The following is a 20,734-nucleotide window of genomic DNA, read 5'->3' as shown; positions in this document are numbered from 1 at the left end:
TTGCCAAGGTTCACAGTCAACCCCCTGTGTGTGCTGAATTCGTCCAAGGCCTCAAGATGGCGTTGCAAGCCCTCGGGTGACTCTGAAATCAACACAATATCATCAGCATATAACATGATGTGGACCGGAGTACCTGCCAAGTCGCTCCCCTCTCCCCCTGCTCGCAGTATGTAGTCGGAGATCTCGTCGATGTAGAGCCCAAAGAGTGTCGGGGAGAGAGAGAGAGAGAGAGAGAGAGAGAGAGAGAGAGAGAGAGAGAGAGAGAGAGAGAGAGGATCCCACCCACATCTTTCGGCTAGGCATGTGGTGCTGGCCTGTTACAGCCTTGATGCTTGTTCGAATGGCATTGGTGCTTCGCGAGGAAGAGTACCGAAAACTAATAACCAGCTGAACTGTATCTAAGGAGGAGAGTCAATGTGCATGCAAGCGCCAGCAGAGAAGTAACCCCATTAGACAAGTCGGATTTGATAGTCTTACAGGTCAGCTTGAATGTCAAAGAGGAAGACCATTGTCACCTCAGTATGGCCGAACTTAATCATGCTACACCCGATGGGATGTTGATGGTATATTGATAATAGTTTTAATAGCATTACCTTCTAAGCCCTGAAGTTAGTAACAGAGGCCATGGGTTAATGTATGGTCAATGCTTTCCTGCTTAGTGTTCACAAGGGGTTTATGTGGTTCCTTCTTACTTACAGGTGGAGCAATTGATTCTCGGGAAAGCATTGGAGGGGCCCAAGAGTTTACAGAGAGAAAGTAGAATCATCCAAACCATCATGAAGCAGATTTTGTCTGGATTACAGGGTTTGCATACCACAGGCATTGTGCACCGTGACATCAAACCTCAAAACATTATTTTTTCCCAAGGTTTCATTGCTCGTAACGAATAGTTTCGGAATTCTGTTTTGGTAGCTTGTCTTTCTGATGACATGTGTAGATCCCACCCACAACCAAAATGGCTACATGGTTTGTATGTTGGGGCTGGTTTTCTCTTGAATGCTTACCCCACTACTTCTGCATGCAGATTCTAGGACCTTCAAGATTATTGACCTTGGAGCTGCTGCTGACTTGCGGGTTGGCATCAATTACATTCCAAAAGAGTTCCTTTTGGATCCCAGGTAAAATATTTATGGAATCTCCAAAAGTACATACTTGGTCTGCATGCTAAATGAGCTTTCGTTATTGGGTTTCTCAATCTGAGTTGGTATGTTCTGTGACCGAGGGGTGTTGTGATAGCTATGGTCCATTTTAAACACTTGCGGAAGATAGACCTTCTTGAGGTAGAACTTAAAAGGAAAAGAAATACCACTGTGATTAAGTCTGCCTAAAATCACAGTGGGGGCCTTCTAGGTCAGACAACTCCTGATCCTTTAGATTAGCATGTGCTACTTCCTGATTTGATACTGCCTAGATCTAAGGTTTAGGTATTAAAAATCTTCGGTGTTTCAAACAGGTACGCTGCCCCTGAACAATACATTATGAGCACCCAGACTCCATCTGCGCCTCCTGCTCCAGTAGCAGCAGCTCTCTCTCCTGTTTTGTGGCAGGTTCCTAATTGAATATGTTTTACCAAAAAGATGCAGTTGTTCTGATTTTGTCTGTACCTCTGGCCTTCTAGATTGGATCATTAATGTTTTTACTGTTTCTTCCAGATGAATTCTCCTGACAGATTTGATATTTATAGTGCGGGCCTCATCTTTTTGCAAATGGTATTCATGTTTTATTTGCTAGTTCTTGTAAGGTATGCATGTATGCTAGTTAATCTACATACTAAGCTTTTGGAATGCAACTTTCGTAGATATTGCTTGCATGGACTGCAGCATGTATGATCGCGTATTTTTGCATATGTGATCACATGTGACATCCATTGCATGACCTTTTTAACACAGGCCTTCCCGAACCTTCGAACAGACAGTGCTCTTATTCAGTTCAATCGGCAGCTAAAGCGGTGTGGTTATGATATGATGCAATGGAGAGAGCTAACAGAACCTCGAGCTAATGCAGACCTTCGGCATGGGTATGATCTCCTTGATTTAGATGGTGCTGTTGGATGGGAATTACTACTAGCAATGGTGCGATACAAGGGACGACAACGCATCAGTGCATCGGGTGCTCTTTCACATCCGTACTTTGACAGAGAGGGCTTGATGGGATTAACGTTCATGCAGAAAATAAAATTGCAGTTAATTCGAGCTACACAACAAGATCCAAATGAAGCCATCCAGTGGGTTTATGGCCTTCTTGCCAAATCGGGGACGACGACTGTTGGCGGATTCACTGAGGCTCAGCTCCAAGAACTAAAGGTCACCCCTTGCAGCCATAAAGACTGCCTGTTTTCTACATGGTCTCATAACTTCGCTTGAAATGCGAATCCTTTGAAGATGACCTACTCTGATTTAAGATAATCTAGAAGCGTCTGTGACTGAATTCCTTTCTATGATGTACTTACTAGGAGCCTTAAGAGACACAACTGGGACATAGAAAGCTTTCGTAAAGAAAGCATCATATGGGTGGTTTTAAGATGATGCTAGAAAACTGTAAAACCAACATGGCTCACGTGAGAAGTCGTGGCTAAAGTAGACTGTTTTCCCTACATTTGTTTAAACGCGGTCAGTATTTGCTCTTTATGAAAATTGCCACAAATTTGCAAAAGCATGTTGCATAAGTATTTTTTATCTTAATGAAACTTCTTGATCTGATTTTCAGGATGGCACGCTCTGTTATCTCACTCGGTGTCGTGATATTTTACAGGAGATACAGCCAAAGCGAAAGGATACATTTCAGAGAAATGCCTTGGCTTCAGTTTTACGGTTACAAAGAAAAGTTGTGCGCACAATTGATGAGACCGTGGATGACATAACTACTCCGAAAAAAGAATTTTGGTGGAGCCGGTGGATCCCCAGAGACAATTAAATGCAGTTGTTGAATGTCAGATGAAGTGACACAGCAGGCCAGGCTTTTGAGGTGTCAAGAACCTTATCAACAGTCAAGGATAACTGTGTATATCCAGTTGCACCAACAGCAAGGCCCTTAAACGAAAGAATTTTCTGAGATTCAGGAGTGCTGTTACTGGTGCACTTTGGTAGTACTATCTTGGCGTGCTCTGTATTATTTAACATACTATGCTCCTTTGCCATGGGCAAACTATTTTCCGTTTCTTGTGGAGAGTGCTTGGAGGTCTCTTGTAAATGTTTGATGAGATCACAGGCAGTGAGTCTCTGTATCATGTTGTACCATGATGAAGTGAAGCCTTCTGGCAGGAAATGACTGTACCATCCAGAAAAGTGCTTCGGTTTGTACATTAAAAATAAATTTCCTTTGACCTTTGCATCCATTCTGGAACAGAGATGATGTGAGGAGCTCAAGTGATCAAAGTGTGTACGAGAATCCGAGCTTTACGAATTGCCAGCAGTATGCTTGCATGCCCCCCCCATGTGGTTGCATGTGGGCGCTCAGCTAAGGCTTGGGTATCTCGTGGTTTGTGATTTCCTTTATTACAGAAGAATGGCTCCCGTAGTTGTTCTATGTTAGCGCTTACACTGTGTCTGAAGTTTGTGGGAATGCGTCGAGAGTTTTTTCCAGACATCAAGTGCATACAAGTGTGGGACATGCATATAATAGAGAGAACGGACCTTCCCTCAGGAGAGTAGCACTGGCAACATATAAGGTCTCTGCAGTCCAATGTATACAAGTTGCCGTGAGGTGTGCTTGTCGAGGAAGGCAGTGTCATGTTGGACAGTTGAGTGTCAAGCCATTCATTTCCTGCTGTTTTTTGAGGTATTGTGATAGTTGACTGGCATTGCTCTTTAGTGGAAGTTGTATATGTTGTACCTTACACCCCTCTCTTAAGCTTTTGAGGCATGAGATATTCAATGGATATATTTGTTCCCCAAAGTGGCACTATTCGCCATATATGAGGAGGCCACTACAAGAGAGTTAGCAGGCACGGTTCGCACCACAACGGACGGCCATCATTTGCCTAGATTAGGCTCCCACCGCTGCCTCGTTATTTATAATGGGATGGCACAATGGCCTACTTCAGGAGGATTGACATGCATGGGGGGAGCACCATGGATTACGTCATGGGACTCAGAGAGGCCATCCACCTACTTAGCTCTTTCACCATCTCACCCATACTGATTGGAGCCGACTGCACTTACCTTGCACTCTCCTTCATTGGCGACGCCACACCCCACACACCCATGACACGCACCCCACGCATCACAATCCATTTCACACATGAGCTAGTCCCCCTTATACTCGGCAGAGGTAGAGAAGGGACTCCTGCTCCACCCCTCTACATGACTACCTATGCTTGCCTCTCACATCACATCTGTTTCCCACATACCACCCATACAAGCCACACTCCCCCTGCCCCCCCCAAGGATCATCTAACAAACTTGGGCACTCCAAGTCAAGATTCTTCCTCGACACAGTAGAGATTCAACATAGCTCACATGTCAAAATTGATTCGGCACGGCTTGGGAGTTTCGTGCCTAGAGATATTGACCCCAAAGATCCCTTTTGGTATTTCTTTTTGTATTAATATGTGTTCAAAGTACAAGAGAGTGGGAGGGTTCTCACTCTAAGATGCTGCGTCTAGATGCTCTAAGTTGTGAGGGCCTTGTCTACTTAGTTATAAGTTATAAGGAATGCCCAAAAAAGAGCCCCAAAATCAAAAGACCTTAGGCATGTCTATAGAGATATTATCAAACAGAAATGTTGCAGTCATTTCGTTTATCAGTTCCTGCACTCAAACAAGTCAAGTATAAATCAGTATTATATTATCGAGAATTCCAAATCTTAAAGTCATTACAACAGAATATTGTCAGCCCACGATATCCCTGAAACCCAATAGGGACATCAGTGACTCTATTATAAAAAATCGGGGCAATCTGTTGACAAAGGAGCGGAGTGATTCCCCTCTTGTGCAAGCCCACTGCACCAAATTCCGCCCAAGCTGAAATCGGGGTTCTATCGAAGTAGACTATGCTAAACCGAATGCTTCAAGGTAAAGGTTCACAATTTCAGGAGTATCTGTCAGGTCCTCCTCCTCCATCCACTTCGCATTCCATGTAAAATAGTTCTTGAATTTAACCAAGAATCGCCTTATCGCTTACCTTTTATCTTTCTATCGTTACGTGCCAATATCTGTTTTGGAACGAGTATCTCCTCGCTTTCCTCCACTTTGGGTTGTTTATCTGGCTCATCATCATCGGGCACATTGCCTTTAAAAGGCTTCAAGAGACTCACATGAAAAGCATTGTGAATTCTCCGAGTATCGGGCAGCTTCAGTCTAAAGGAGACATCATTTACCTTTTCTTTTATCTGGAAAGGTCTATAGTATCTCATGCTAAGCTTTAGAAAAAGCCGCTCCTTTCCCCTTTTCTTTCTCAGGCGTGCCTTCTCAAAACATAAGAGCACCCAATCGTTCTCGTTTAATTTCAAATCGCGACGATGTCGATTTGCTGCCTTTTTGTGTCTTTCTTGAGATTTATGTAAAGCCTTCTGGACCTTGGCAAAAGTTGTGTCCAAGTCCCTCGTGTAATGGTCGGCTTCAAAAACCTTATCTTTCGTGCTTAAGAAGAGTGGAACCTTCGGAGCACCTTCAATAATCTCAAATAGCACCTACCCCGTCGAAGAGTGAATCATGTTATGTAGGTAAATTCCACCAAGGGCAAATACTTTTCCCATTGAGTCTTCTGATCCAGATGCAAGACTTCAATAAATCCGGTACGTCTGAATTTGCAATCTCCGATTGCCCATCTATCTACGAGTGGAAAGATGACGAGAACTGCAACCGCATGCAAATATTCTCCCAAATAGCCTTCCAAAACAAACTTGTGAATCGGGGATCTTTGTCAGAGACTATTCTCTCAGGCATGCCATGTAATCTGAATATCTGGGCAATGAACAGTCTCACTAAGTGATCCGGCTCGACTGTTTTTTTTCACTGGAATGGAATGCAATGAGCTTGCTTGCTAAACCTGTCAATAACATTCAAATACCATCGTGCCCACCCTATGTCTTCGGGAGAAAAAAAATGAAATCCATTGCAATACTTTCCCAGGGGCGGGTGGGAATGGGTGAAGGCTGTAACAATCCCTGTGCTTTATGCCTGTCAAACTTGACCTTCTGGCATACCAAGCATCTGCATACAAATTCTTCCACATCCTTCTTGAGTCTCGGCCAAAAGAAGTATTTCTCCACACCTTTCAAGGTGGTATCAATGCCGCGATGACCCGTAAATGGTGGACAGTGGCATTCGGTTAAAACCTTTTCCCTCAATGATTGTGTAACGCACAACATCGTTTTCTTCATCAAGTAGCCATCCCGAATGGAATATCCCGCTACTACCTCCCCATTCTGTATTCGACTGAATATATCTGCAAAATTTGGATATGTGGCATACTAATCGACCATATCCTCGAAGCGTCTATAATGTATCGCAGAAATAGCCAGAACCAACAGCTTCCGAGACAAAGCATCCACCACCAAGTTCCAGTGTCCCTGCACATGGACCATTCGGAAGTGAAACTGTGACAAGATGTTCGCTCGCCGCATTTGCTTTTCCGATAGCTGCTTATGTGACAAGAAGTAGCGTAAACTTTGATGATCTGTGAAGACTGTAAAATCTGCTCCGAGTAGGTAATGTCGCCACTGAGTAAGAGCATGGATGATCGCCAAAAGATCTTTCTCATATATTTGTGCTATCAATTTCGGCTTTGAAAGCAATCGGCTCTCGTAGGCAATGACATGGCCTTCTTGCATTAAGACCGCACCCAAACTACGACCACAAGCATCACAATATACTTCGAATGACTTCTGCAAATCCAACAAAGTCAAAACTAGTCCTGTAGTCAATTTCTCTTTCAATGTCTTAAAGACAGTCACCTCTGTCATAAAAACTAATATCTAATACTCCCAAATGATTTTCTCATGTTAAACCGATCATTTAATATGAGGAAGTACCACGAGAGTAAAAGCTAGAATATTGGTAAGACTGCAGACCGGTCTCTGTCAAGAATCCAAAGGAGGGAAAATAGGGATCCAAAGGGGGAAAGTCTGCAAAAGAGCAATGTGCTTCAATGGGGCTTAAAAGACCTAGGGTTGAGCTCCATTAAGACTTCCATAGGCTAAGGTTCCAAAAATTAAAAGCATAGGGGAATTGGATGGTCATGGGGAAGACTAAAAAGTCTTCCCACATCCCTAGGAAGGAGGGGGCAAGCCCTTTTGTAGGGGATGAGAGAGAAACAGACACACACACACACACACACACACACTCCAAGGCTTCCCCTTTACACAAAGGGAATACTAGACACATGTCAAGCTCCTAGGCCAGTTGCCCCCAACCTCCCCTCAAATCCTATTGGATGGCCATAGAGGTGGACCAATGAGAATTAGCCTAGAGTAAATTTAGTCTAATCAATTTTAAAATGCTTGATAAAAAACCAATAGAAATTAAGCTCCCTAGAAGACTATTGGACAGTCTACCAAGGGGTCTAATGAGCATTCAGCAGCCCAATGGCTTGCATGATTCCTATTGGCCGGAAGACTAAGAGGTCCAATGAGAGTTTAATTGAATTATTTAAATACCTAAAACTCTCACTAAAGGGGAAAGATGGACACTTGTCACAAGGCTCTCCATTTGACCTGTGATTTCCTATTGGCTAAGCTTGGCATGAGCCAATGAGGGGCCAGGAAGAGGAAATAGCAATAGGGGTCGACCAAGAGTGAGAGGGGGCTGATTTACACACACTCACACAAACTCATGTGTGAAGTAAAGAAGACTATCTCCTTCTAAAGCTTTAATGGAAAGCTCATCATCTACTCCAAGCTTGTGAGAAGGGAGACCTACACCAACAACTCTTGGCTTTGTGATAAAAATCCAACCAAGAGCCAAGCTCCAATGCATGCTCGTCTCCTCTACCATGCTAATTACTAAGCTATACTAAGCTATTAAGAGTGATTATGTGAGGAGAAATACTTCTTTCTCATAAGATACCGCTTCTTCCTTTCAATCTATCCTCATTCCTTGCTAGCTCTTACCATTTTTGAAGGTGTGTGAGGTCTTTGGACCGAGGCATAATTTGGTGCATGAAGCTTCCATCTTCATTGCACCAACAAGTTTTGTCAAGGAACACAAGAATTGTATTGTACAAAAGTCTCCTTTATGGAAGAAGCTATAATACAAAGCCTTTATGGAGGGGGGACCGGCTCCATGTAAATCCGGTCCTCAACTATTGTCAATTGTTCTATTTCTCTCTCTTTTCAAGTATTGTCAATGCCAAATTAGCTAGGTGTAAATTTTTGTGTTGCTTTCTCAATTAAGTACTCCCTCTATGCTCATAAGGAACTTGTTCTCAATGAAATGTTCACTATGTTATCAATTTCCACTACGCACAAGTTACTAGTGCATTAAATGTTACCTTGGTATTAGATATTGGTTTCTCTTTTCTTGCTCAAGAAGGGAGGTCCTCAAGCTTGCTACAAATGGTTGGTGTTATTAACTGCAAAAGAGTAAGTGAAATAGGGATTTTTCATCCTTGAAGCACGCCTGCTTTATGCAGTTAACAAGGACACCGTTGAGAGATATGGTCTTAATAATGGAGTCCTACGGGGCTTGCTTATGGCTTAACCATTATTGAGCTATTAGAAGCTTGAGAGGAACCAGTATTCTCTGGGCTCTATTGAACCCTCTCTTCTATTCCTTGCAATTAATAATATCGAGCCACGGGTATAGATGCTTGAGTGCTTATCTTTGAAGGTAAATAAGAGTAGCAACAAGGGCTTGAAGTGCCAAAGTACAAGTAAAAGTTTACACCTAAAATTTTCTAGTATGGCTGACAAAGGAAAAGAGATTGAAATGAATGTTGATAGCTTTGATTTTGCGAATGAAAGAGCAACTAATGATGCCCCTATGCTTGTAAACTATCTTGTTTCTAGGCTACAACAAGCTCTGGGCAACCCATCCCTCCAAGGTGAAGTGCTACAGCAATTGCGCACCCATAGTATTCTCCAAACTCCCCACCAAGAAGAGAGAGTACCTAGGAAGCGTCCTAGTGAGACTTCCAAAAGAGGACTCTCTCCGATAAGAAAAGAAGAAGAGAATCTGTATGAAGGGCTAAAAAATCTACTACTCGATGACGCATCTCCTTCCCAAAGGAGAACTCAAGTTTCAACGGTAGAGCCCCGACCGAAAGAACGAGAAACAAGTGAGTCTCCTACCACCTCGACAGAGATGGCTCCACAAAGACGGTGGGCAAAACTCTCTCCAACACCCCCTAAACAGAGAAGACCATCGCACACTTATCTACACCATAATTCAAAGAGGGATGAGAGAAAACAAGAGAAGAAAAAGGCGAGAAAGAGGTCACCCTCTTCTCCATCTTCTTCATCCTCTTCCTCTTCTGAAGAAAGTGATGGTGCAGACAAGAAGGAACAAGGGAAGAAAAAGGCGAGAAAGAGGTCACCCTCTTCTCCATCCTCCTCATACTCTTCCTCTTCTGAAGGAAGTGATGGTGCAGTTCTTGAACCACCTAAAAGAAGAGGCCATAGGAAATCCTATGCCACGTGGAAGAGGTCGTCCAAGCTCAGAAAGTTCAAAGAGGGAGGAAAGAACATCTCTTTCCTTACCTACGATGGCACCTTTGGTGCTATGGACAAAATCTTTACCTTCATCCAACAATTCGATGTGGCATTTGGAGATGAGGGCTTCACGGAGTCCTCTAAGCTACGCCATGTAGCTATGCATTTTCAAAAGTCCGCCAGGCAATGGTGGTCTAGCCTACGAGCAAACGGTGAAGCTCCTCAAACATGGAAAGCTTTAAGAGCTTCCATTATGAAGCAGTTTTTGGCTACCGATGCCAAAGACAAAGAACTCACCGAATGGTGAAGCTTGAAGCTCTCTCCCTATGAATCTATTCACAAATATATAGACAAGTTTTGGGATTTACATATCAAATCCACTGTCTTCAAAAAGATGGATTTTGGAGAGCAAAAACAACATTTTTTTGCAGGTTTAAATGAGGATATGGCGGAGTATGTTAACTTCCAAAGGCCACGCACCACATCTACGGTCATACACATACCATGGTGGCTTCAACAATCAATTTCCAACAAGGGGCTAAGAGAAATCTTAAGCCCACAAAAAACAAGGACCGTAACGAGCCTAAGGGGAAGGACAATGTCCAAAAGTCTCCCAAAGGCAACGCCAACAACAACAAAGCTAAGGAGAAGGGAGTTTATAAAGGCAAAAATAAACTTTGTCCTGAAGAGCTAGAGCGTTATCGGAAAGATAACCATTGTTTCAAGTGCGGGGAGCAAGGGCATGCTTATCGTGCTTGCCCCCACATGAATACACGTAATGAGCCTCCTAGAGCTACCTTGGTCAAAATTCAAGAAGAGGATGCTCACACAAAGGATCTCCTCTATGCCATGCTTGGGAAAAGGTAAGAGAACATGAAGCTTTTATTCTCTTTGGGACACTGGTTCTACTCACAATTTCATATCCACAGAGTTGGCCACCAAGCTAGGCATCCAACTTATGAGATGGGAGATGTCCTACTTGCCAATGGTGCTTTCAAGGGCAAGAAGCCTCAGTCACTAAATTGGAAAATTGAGGCTCCATGTCCAAAGCTATGGGGACAAGGAGGATTTCTTTATCTCTCCTCTCAAGCACGAGGATGTAATCCTAGGGGCACCATGGTTTGATCGCATGGCTGCCAATGTTAAATTCCCTAAAAGGCAAAGTTCAAGGAAAAAGATATGTACATAGATGCTAAGGAGTTGGGTAGTACCATATCTCTTGTACATAAGCAAGCTTTCAATAAGTCAAGAAAGAGCTCTATTTCCATGTACATGATTTTTGTTAAAGATCCTCAAAATCAATCTAATGCTTTAGCAAAAGAAAATATAAATAATCAAAAGGAATTAGAGTTATCCAATTTCCTCAAGGGGTTTCAAGATGTTTTTATGACGATTTTTCTTGTGAACTACCTCCAAAACGAGGCAATGACGACCATGCAATTGAACTTCTTCCAGGAAGTTCACCGCCTAATAAACCTCTTTATAGAGTTTCCCAAGCGCAACAAGAGGAGATTATGCGGCAAGTGCATGAGTTAGTTGAGAAGGGCATGGTGAGGCCTATCTCATCTCCATTTTGTTCACAGTGTTATTGGTGCAAAGGAAGGACGGCACATATTGTATGTGTGTCGACTATAGAGCACTAAATAGGATCACTATCAAAAATAGGTTTCCCGTTCCACGGGTAGAAGACCTATTTGATAAGCTACAAGGGTCAACCTACTTCAGAAGGATTGACCTAAAAGTGGCTACCATCAAATAAGGATAGTTGATCAAGACATTGTAAAGACCGCATTTCGCATTACATTTGGTCTTTACGAGTACATTGTCATGCCTTTTGGCTTGACCAATGCACCAGCCACATTTAACCGCTTGATGGAGAAGCTATTTAGGCCTCACCAAACCTTTACTGGAGTGTTTTTTGATCATATAATCATCTACTCAAATTCACTAGACGAACACAAGCAACACCTCCAGGCAATATTTCAAGTTTTACGAGAGAATAAACTTTATATTAATCGAAAGAAAAGTGAGTTTTTCCTACAAGAGATTCAGTATTTAGGTCACATTATCTCTCAAGATGGCATCCAAATGGATCCATCAAAGCTAGAGGTAATAAAAGGATGGCCTAATCCAAGGAATCTACATGAACTAAGAAGCTTTATAGGTATGTGTGCATACTATAGACGCTTCATAGAAAAGTTATGACAAATCGCAGGACCATTACATAAACTAACAAAGAAAAATGTTAGGTATATATGGTCCACCAAGGAAAACAATGCTTTTGAAAAGCTTAAAGAAAAACTTATCTCTCAACCTGTGCTTACACTACCGAATTTCTCAAATCCATTTGAGGTCCAATGTGATGATTGTGGTGATTGCCTTGGAGTTGTTTTGCTCCAAGACGAGCATGGCATAGCCTACGAAATTCGAAGGCTTGACCCTGTTGAGCAAGCTCTAGACATATATGAAAAGGAACTCCTCGCAGTTCTACATGCCTTAGACTCGTGGAAGCACTATTTATTGGGGACTCCTTTCATTCTGCGGACGGATCGCCAAAGCCTTAAGTACTTCATGACACAGACCAAGCTCTCCGACAAACAAATGAGGTGGGAAAATTTCCGTTCACAATTTCATTTTCATATTGCTCACATTGCTGGAAAGCATAATCAAGTACCCGATGCACTCTCAAGACGACCGAGAGTGAATGCGGTCTCTATAGCAACTCACAATGATCTATCTTCTATGATAGATGAGTACACTATTGATCCCGATTTTAGAGATGTGATTTCAGTCCTTGCACTAGGGAAGAAAGAAGAACCATCTACTCTACAAGATGATTATCTTCTCTATGGCAATAGACTATGCGTTACTAACTCACTATGTGAGAAAGTAATGTATGAATCTCATGCTCCTCCTTATGCGGGGCATAGAGGGATTCAGTCTACCCTAAAAGGGATAGAAACATTTTTCTATTGTACTGTCATGAAAGCACACATAAAAGAATATGTTTCAAAATATGTGGTATGCCAAAAGACGAAGTTTGATAGAGGGAAGCAACCTGGATTGATTCAAACTTTGCCAATCCCTGATTCAACATGGGAGAGCATATCCATGGATTTTATCTTTGGATTCTCCAAGTCTATCCATGAAAACAGGAATATGGACGATAGTAGACAGGTTTAACAAACAAGCACATTCCATAACTATCAAAAAGATTATCAAAGCCCATCAAATGGCAACCCTCTTTATATCACAAATCTTCAAGTACCATGGCTTGCCAATGCCCATAGTGTCGGATAGAGATCCTAGAATGACCAGTAATTTCTAAAAGGGTCTCTGTGAGAATTTAGATACAAGGCTCAACTTCTCTTCAGCTTATCATCCCCAAACAGATGGCCAAAGTGGAATAGCTAACCTAACCATTCTTGATCAACTTAAAGCTTATGTCATAGAAGTAGATTAAAAGTCCCAATGGGAGAAGTACTTACCCTTAGTGGAGTATGCTTACAGTAACATAGTGCATACTTCCACGGGAAAAGCACCTTCTGAGGTGATAGAGGGAAGATCAAAAAGTCCCTTGCTACTCAAGGTACATGGGAAGATCTTCGCTGCAGATGAATATAGCCAAGACCTGCAAGAATATTTCCAAAAGATTAAGGATGCTATTTTCATCTCTCAGTAAAGCCAAAAGGTTGTTGCTGATAAGCATAGGAGAGACCTAGCCTTTAAACAAAATGATTGGGTCTTGCTTAAGTTTCCCAAGGCTCGATTAAGGCACACAACAGGCAAGAATCCTACGGGACACCAAAAGTACTATGCTAAGTTAGCAAAAAGGTACTATGGTCCCTTCCAGATTCTTAGACCAATCAATGAGATGGCCTATCACCTCAAGTTTCCCAGCCATTGGCTCATACACAATGCTTTCCATGTGAGCCTACTAAAGCCTTACAAAGGAGAGCCACCTCAAGAACTAATTATTGAAGACCCACCGGAGATCGAGGACCAAGAAGAGGTGCTGCAACCCAAGTCCATTCTCCGACATGAAGACAAGGTATTACAAGGCGGTAAGACTATCGGACAATATCTTATCAAGTTTAAAAATTATCCTTTTGAAGATGCTAGATGGATGCAAGGCATACAATTAAAGGATAAGCTAAACCTTGTCAATGCTTACAATGATTCCCTAGAGTAAGCACATGTAAATATGTATAAATGAACAAAGTTTTTTCCTTATAAGACTCTCTTTTTCTTTATTGCGCACAAATTTTAATAAGTATGCATGCTGAGGATCATGTTGGTGGAGACGACGTCTCCTGAACACCAAGTAGAGCTTGTCACTCTACTATGGAATATTGATACGAACTAATGTGCAGACTTGCTTGCGGTAGCTAAAGCTCTCATGCACCAAATGGACTAGTCATCCATTCTGAGACGATGTCGTAGGGTAAAATAGGGGTCCTCTACCCGCTAGCAAACGGACTAATGACTAGGCTTTATCTTCTCTACCTCATAGTCGAGGACTTCAAGAGAGAGGTATTGTCATAAAAACTAATATCTAATACTCCCAAATGATTTTCTCATCTTAAATTGATCATTTAATATGGGGAAGTACCAGGAGAGTAAAAGATAGAATATTGTTAAGGCTGCAGACCGATCTCTACCAAGGATCCAAAGGAGGAAAAATAGGGATCCAAAGAGGGATAGCCTGCAAAAGAGCAATGTGCTTCAATGGGGCTTAAAAGACCTAAGGTTCAGCTCCATTAAGACTTCCATAGGCTAAGAAGGTTCCAAAAATTAAAACTTTTATCCAATGGCCAAAGCATAGGGGAATTGGAAGGTCATGGGGAAGACTAAAAAGTATTCCCACATCCTAGGAAGGAGGGGGCGAGCCCTTTTTGTAGGAGATGAGAGATAAACACACACACACACACACACACACACACACACTCCTAGGCTTCCCCTTTACACAAAGGGAATATTGGACACATGTCAAGCTCCTAGGTTAGTTGCCCCCAACCTCCCCTTAAATCCTATTGAATGGCTATAGAGGCGGACCAAGGAGAATTAGGCTAGAGTAAATTCAGTCTAATAAATTAAGAAATGCTTGATAAAATAACCAATAGAAATTAAGCTCCCTAAAAGACTATTGGACAGTCTACCAAGGGGTCCAATGAGCATTCAGCAACCCAATGGCTTGCCTGATTCCTATTGGCCAGAAGACTAATGCAATGAGAGTTAAATTGAATTATTTAAATACCTAAAACTCTCACTAAAGGGGAAAGAGAGACACTTGTCACAAGGCTCTCCATTTAACCTCTAATTTCCTATTGGCTAAGCTTGGCATGAGCCAATGAGGGCTAGGAAGAGGAAATAGCAAGAGGGGTCGACCAAGAGTGAGGGGGCTGATTTTGCAAGGCATTATGGCACACACACTCACACAAACTCATGTGTGAAGTAAAGAAGACTATCTCCTTCTAAAGCTTTAATGGAAAACTCATCATCTACTCCAAGCTCGTGAGAAGGGAGGCCTACACCAACAACTCTTGGCTTTGTGATGCAAATCCAACCAAGAGCCAAGCTTCAATGCATGCTCATCTCCTCTACCATGCTACTTACTAAGCTATACAAAGCTATTAAGAGTGATTATGTGAGGAAAAATACTTCTTTCTAATAAGATACCTCTTTTTCCTCTCAATCTATTCTCATTCCCTGCTAGCTCTCACCATTTTTGAAGGTGTGTGAGGTCTTGGGACTGAGGCTCGGGACACTAGGTGTGAGTTTCAAGAATAATTTGGTGCATGAAGCTTCCATCTTCATTGCACCAACAAGTTTTGTCAAGGAACACAAGAATTGTATTGTACAAAAGTCTCCTTTGATGGGAGAAGCTATAATACAAAGCCTTTATGGAGGGGGGACCGGCTCCATGTAAATCCGGTCCTCAAATGTTGTCAATTTTCTATTTCTCTCTCTTTTCAAATATTGTCAATGCCAAATTAGCTAGGTGTAAATTGTTATGTTGCTCATTAAGAACTTGTTCTTAATGAAATGCTCACTATGTTATCAATTTCCGCCACACACAAGTTACTAGTGCATTAAATGTTACACACCTCTGTGGGTCCCCACGAGAAAGGGACTCCTTTCTGTGTCAAGATATGCAAAGGGAAAGAAACCTCTGCAAACTTTCTAATGAACCGCCAGTAGTAAGAACATAAGCCCAAGAAGCTTCCAACTTCTTGGACATTCGTCAAATCGGGTCAATCACGTATAGTCTCAATCTTGGCCGGGTCCATCTTTCCAAATTGAACCGCAAATTCAAGTGAAAATAAGTTGGCCTTGGCTCCTCCATCGAAGAAAATGAGGGCTTCATGATCTTTCACTTTGCCCTAAGTGCAGCAAAGTTTGTAGTTTCGTTCATCTGATTCGATTCGAGCCCCATGCAATGTGGTACCAATTCTATTTTCATATGCCTTTTCTGCCACATTCCTCTGTTGCTCTAGAACTCTCTGGCCTTTTTGGGGCACTTTGTGTAGATGTATGTGCCCATGTTCCCCGCATCCAAAACACTTCCCCTCTTTGAGATAGATAACCCTTTCTCTAAGAGTCTGTCGAGGACGTGTATCTTTCTTTTCATCAGTGGGGTAAGTCAAATTTCCCGAATGTATCACAAACCCCCGTTTTACATGACCCATCAATTCTTCAAAAGAATTCAACTTCTGTTCCAATAGTCTCGGATCTCTGTAGGAAGTCCGCAACAAAACCACTCACCTTAAACAAAACCTTCGTAAATGAAGAGGCTGGTAGGAAAGAGTTCCAAAATCTCTCGCAATAAGCGCCAAAGAATCTCCCTTGGTCATCCAAAGATGATTCCAAGCAGTTCATATATCTCGTTCATACTCCCGCGTCAGCCAAGAAGAAATAAAAATCCTTTTGAAATTCAACCATCTAATCGGAGCTTCCTTGTTAATAGAAAGGTAGACTACCATGTTTAAGCATTTCCCTTGAAGAAAGCCCTAGGAATCTTGGAGTGCTCTTCTTTAAATTCTTTAACTTTCTTGCTTTTATCTTCGAGGAAGTCATACTAGTTGGCTTTATAGAAATGCTTCTTCTTTGCGCAAAATCTGTGATCGTCGGAGTCCGAACTGTTTGAGGATGACTCCTCTATATAATTGTTAGATACTGGGTGAAATTTAGGCTTCTTTGCCTTTTTCTTGCCCCTTTCGAAGCTTTGCTTTTTGCTTCACTTGTCCATGTCTTTCTGCAAGTTTAGGTTCTGCTTTTATGCACTCATCTGTCTTTTCGGCTTTACTCCCTATGTGAGAGGAGAAGCAATGGCCACACGCCATCTCGAGTAAATATTATCAATCGTGTAATTCTTCAGATGCATCACCCATCTTGGGTCCTTGGAGGACTTAATCAATCTATTCACACATATGCGAATCTGTAGGTGACGTTTGTACTCCTTTTCTAGCCAATTTGTCTGAAATTTTTTTTAACCCAAATCTTCCTTCTTTTCTTCAGTTCCTACACCGGATCTTCAACTTTTCTTTGCCTTCCCACTGAGAGGTGTCATCTCTGTCAGATTCTTCACGAGAACCCATGTGTAATATGGGATTCTTAATGGCTTTATGCCCTGTAAGACAGAGCGATGAAGACGGGAGCGCGCCCGATGCGCGATGTATGAAGGGTGGGAGTCGCTAATAAGTCTGAGGTCGGGACGGAAAGATTCTTTCTCAAAAGCTGTGTGCGCTATAAAAAGGATCGGATCCTCCATAGAAGAAGAATCTTTATGTGCTCTGATACCACTGTAACAAACTTGGACACTCCAAGTCAAGATTCTACCATGACACAATAGAAATTCACTTCAAAACAGTTCACAGTTCACAATTGATTTGGCACGGCCGAACGGAGTTCTGTGCCTAGAGATATTGGCCCCAAAGACTGACGCCCCTTTCGGTATTTCTTTTTGTATTAATCTGTGTTCAAAGTACAAGAGAGTGGGAGGGTTCTCACTCTCAGACTCTACGTTCAAATGCTCTCATTTGTGAGGCCCTGCCCACTTATTTATAAGTCATAAGGGATACCCAAAAGCAGAGCCCCAAAATCAAAAGCCCTTAGGATTTTAAAAATAAAGAAACTGGCCCAAAAGCTTCCCCAAAAACAACCAGTGTAAAATTTAGCCTACGCAAAAAGCATGAATTTTGTACAGCTGCCCGCAAATCACGAAAATTTTGTATGGATGCCACTTCAGCACAGTCAACAAAAATTGCGGCGTGAAATCCAAAATCTACCACATCAGCCTGTGTCAGCGTTTCTCGGTGCTGCCAGCCAGGGAGTGTGTGTGTGCCCTCTGATGGCCCACTTCTAAGTGTGTCCAGGGCCATGACACATCACCAATTTGTGACAGACCATGCCACAAAACCATTGGTACAATGATGAGTGCAGAGACCTCTACCACCAGTTGCGTGCACAACGAACTTTTGGAGAGACCACTGATTGAGAGGCCAGACGCCAGATGAAGACACTGATATGCCGAAAGCCGCGAGCTTTTGAGGAGGCACAAGAGCTAGAGCTATATCACCTATTCATGAGCATGGACAGTGCCACAGCATGGCGCACCCTCCAGGAGCCACGACTGACTACCCTCATTGAGGATCCACAGGTATGGCACGACTACGCATAAAAACTCTATGAGATGCCGAACCAGCATCCGATTCCACAACCTCCCGGGCCGAGACCCACGAGCTCCTCCTTCTCTGTAGAGATGGTCAAGAAGGCCATCCACCGACTACAGCAACGTCGATCATGAGACCATACAGGTTTATAGAATGAGTACCTCATTTATCCACCACGATAGCCCCATTGGTTGCACATGCATTCAACCGGGCTATAAGGGAGGGCTTCCTAGAGGAGTGGACCAGGCACACTATTGTGCCGATCCACAATACTGGAGACACTTTGGACCCAAGGAATTACAAGACTATCATGATCAGCCATATGGGGAAGTTCTTGAGGAAGAGCTTAGTTCTTATGGGGAGGTTGAGGGCCTACAGGATCCTGACGGCAGGGTTCGGGAGGACATTCTCTACTAACGACCACATCTTTGTTTTGCGCTGCCTCATTGATGGGGCAAAGGTGCGAAAGAAGAAGCTTTACTCTGCTGCTTTGTGGATTCCTGCAAATCGTTTGACACCGTCCCATGGGAGAGGCTGTTTCGACGACTCCAGAGTTTGGGGATACCTTCGGAGATGATATGGGCCATCTACGCTCTCTATGAGAGAGTGATTGGGAGAGTTCGCTGCCAGACGATATTGTCAGAGTCTATTGCTAGCACCATTGGTGTTAAGCAAGGATTCCCCCTCTCCCCAACCCTCTTCGGACTCTACATTGACGAGATCTTTGACTACATCCTACGAGCAGGAGGAGCAAGAGCGGACCTAGCAGGTACCACAATCCACATTATACTATATGCTGATGACATTTTACTGATTTCAGAGTCGCCATAGGGCCTACAGAGCCATATGAGAGCTCTGGATGAGTTTTGTATAGACAGGGGTTTCACTGTGAATCTTTGGAAAACCAAGATCATAATCTTCCACACCTCCAGAGGAGTTTGCTGCATTGTAATTATGGAGAGGTGTACCACATGACAGTGCAAGGCTTATGAGACCAAACTCATTGTTGCGTGGAATTGTACTAGGTCTCTAAGATTGGGTGTAGGATCCTTTGAGGACAGCTTCATTGGGAGGGACATTGTATTTTACTCGAAGACGCATCTGGCACTGGACAGAGTTTACCACATGTTAGTGGATATAGATGGGAGTCAGCCAATAGACAGGAGATAAGATTATAGCACAAGGAACCGTCTAGCCGCTAGTGGAGTGGCGGTACTTTACAGAGAGAAGTTACAACTGATGATACATAAAGGGAAATCACCATTTACTATTTTGGATGAGGATACATTGGAATTTTCTCGAGATGGTGATATCATGATTTTGGGAGATTTCAACACAGGAAAGCGCAGTGCCAGTCAGTCTTCTATCACACCTTTGCGGAGATGTTGAGAGGGCTTGACACCACTGACACGGGTCTGGCCAAAGTCTCACATGATAGAGAGTAGATGGAGTATGGAAGATTTTTTACAAAGATGGGTAGTGCACATGGTTTAGCCATCCTGAATGGTATCAAGAAATTCCTTGAGTCGAGCGGTTTCACTTGTTTCCCCCATCGTCATGGACCTAGCGGCTAGTACAATGGATTATGTCATGACTACACCCAATTTTATTCCATGTATTGATGACCTAGTGGTGGGCCCTAGGCCAATCGGGTGGCAGTGGATCATGCTTTTCCCTTGGTTTCTCTTAGAGTATAGCTACATCATCAAAGGCACCCTCGCCCACTCGCTATACATTTATGAGGGAGACAGATTCTTTCTATATCAATGAGATATACATGCACCTCTGCGTGGAGGATCTAGGGTGCCCACTTCATGAGCTCACACAGGTTCTGACATACACACTACATGATGCAGCAACACAGGCCTTCCCACATAGCCACCCTTTAGAGAGACCTCATTGTGGGAAGATTCCCTAGAATAGTTGGTATGATGAGGAGTGTAGAGAAATAGGAGTCAGATTACAGAGGGAGGTGCTCATGGACATCATCACTCATAGACATTCACGGATTACCTTCCGGCGCCTTGTGCAATGGAAAAGAGAGCTTACCTAGCTTAGTTGGAGAGAGATTTACACAAATTATTCTTGAGCCAGTTCTAGAGTGAGGCTTGCAAATTGTTCCGTGAGCACTCCCCAACACCAACTATTACATCTACAGACATATGGGGTGAGTATGCTACTTCTCTCTGCATGGCCCCGGACCAACAATTATTGCCAGACCCACTAGAAGCATGCCCACACTTGCGCTTTCTTTACTGCAGAGATGGGAAAGAAGGCTATTGATAGGATGAAGACTAGGAGAGCATATGACCATGATGGCTAGGTAGTTGAGCATTTTATACGTGTGAAGGGTCATTTGGCTGATCTTCTTGCATTGATGTCTAATAGAGCAATGTGTGAGGGTGTTCCTGATACTTGAAGTATGTCCACAATTGTACCTATTTTCAAATTCGGGACCCTACTTTGCCTGGGAA

General features: G+C 42.9%; 1 protein-coding gene across 1 annotated transcript in view; it reads left to right on the top strand.

The window, feature by feature from the left end:
• The window catches only part of STN7 (Serine/Threonine kinase domain protein), a 31,538-nt gene extending 28,204 nt beyond the window's left edge, over positions 1 to 3,334 (top strand). The window contains exons 5-10 of the mRNA XM_086527572.1: positions 699 to 867; positions 1,025 to 1,118; positions 1,454 to 1,547; positions 1,653 to 1,709; positions 1,890 to 2,303; positions 2,752 to 3,334. Of these exons, the coding sequence (XP_086383698.1) occupies positions 699 to 867; positions 1,025 to 1,118; positions 1,454 to 1,547; positions 1,653 to 1,709; positions 1,890 to 2,303; positions 2,752 to 2,913 (990 nt within the window). The 3' untranslated portion in view covers positions 2,914 to 3,334. The remainder of the gene's footprint in view (positions 1 to 698; positions 868 to 1,024; positions 1,119 to 1,453; positions 1,548 to 1,652; positions 1,710 to 1,889; positions 2,304 to 2,751) is intronic.
• Positions 3,335 to 20,734: the final 17,400 nt, after the last annotated feature.

This window comes from Adiantum capillus-veneris, chromosome 13 (assembly GCF_014529385.1).
Source record: "Adiantum capillus-veneris isolate H3 chromosome 13, ASM1452938v2, whole genome shotgun sequence".
In the NCBI taxonomy this organism is placed as follows: Eukaryota; Viridiplantae; Streptophyta; class Polypodiopsida; order Polypodiales; family Pteridaceae; genus Adiantum; species Adiantum capillus-veneris.
This window is presented reverse-complemented; position numbering and strand designations above follow the sequence as displayed.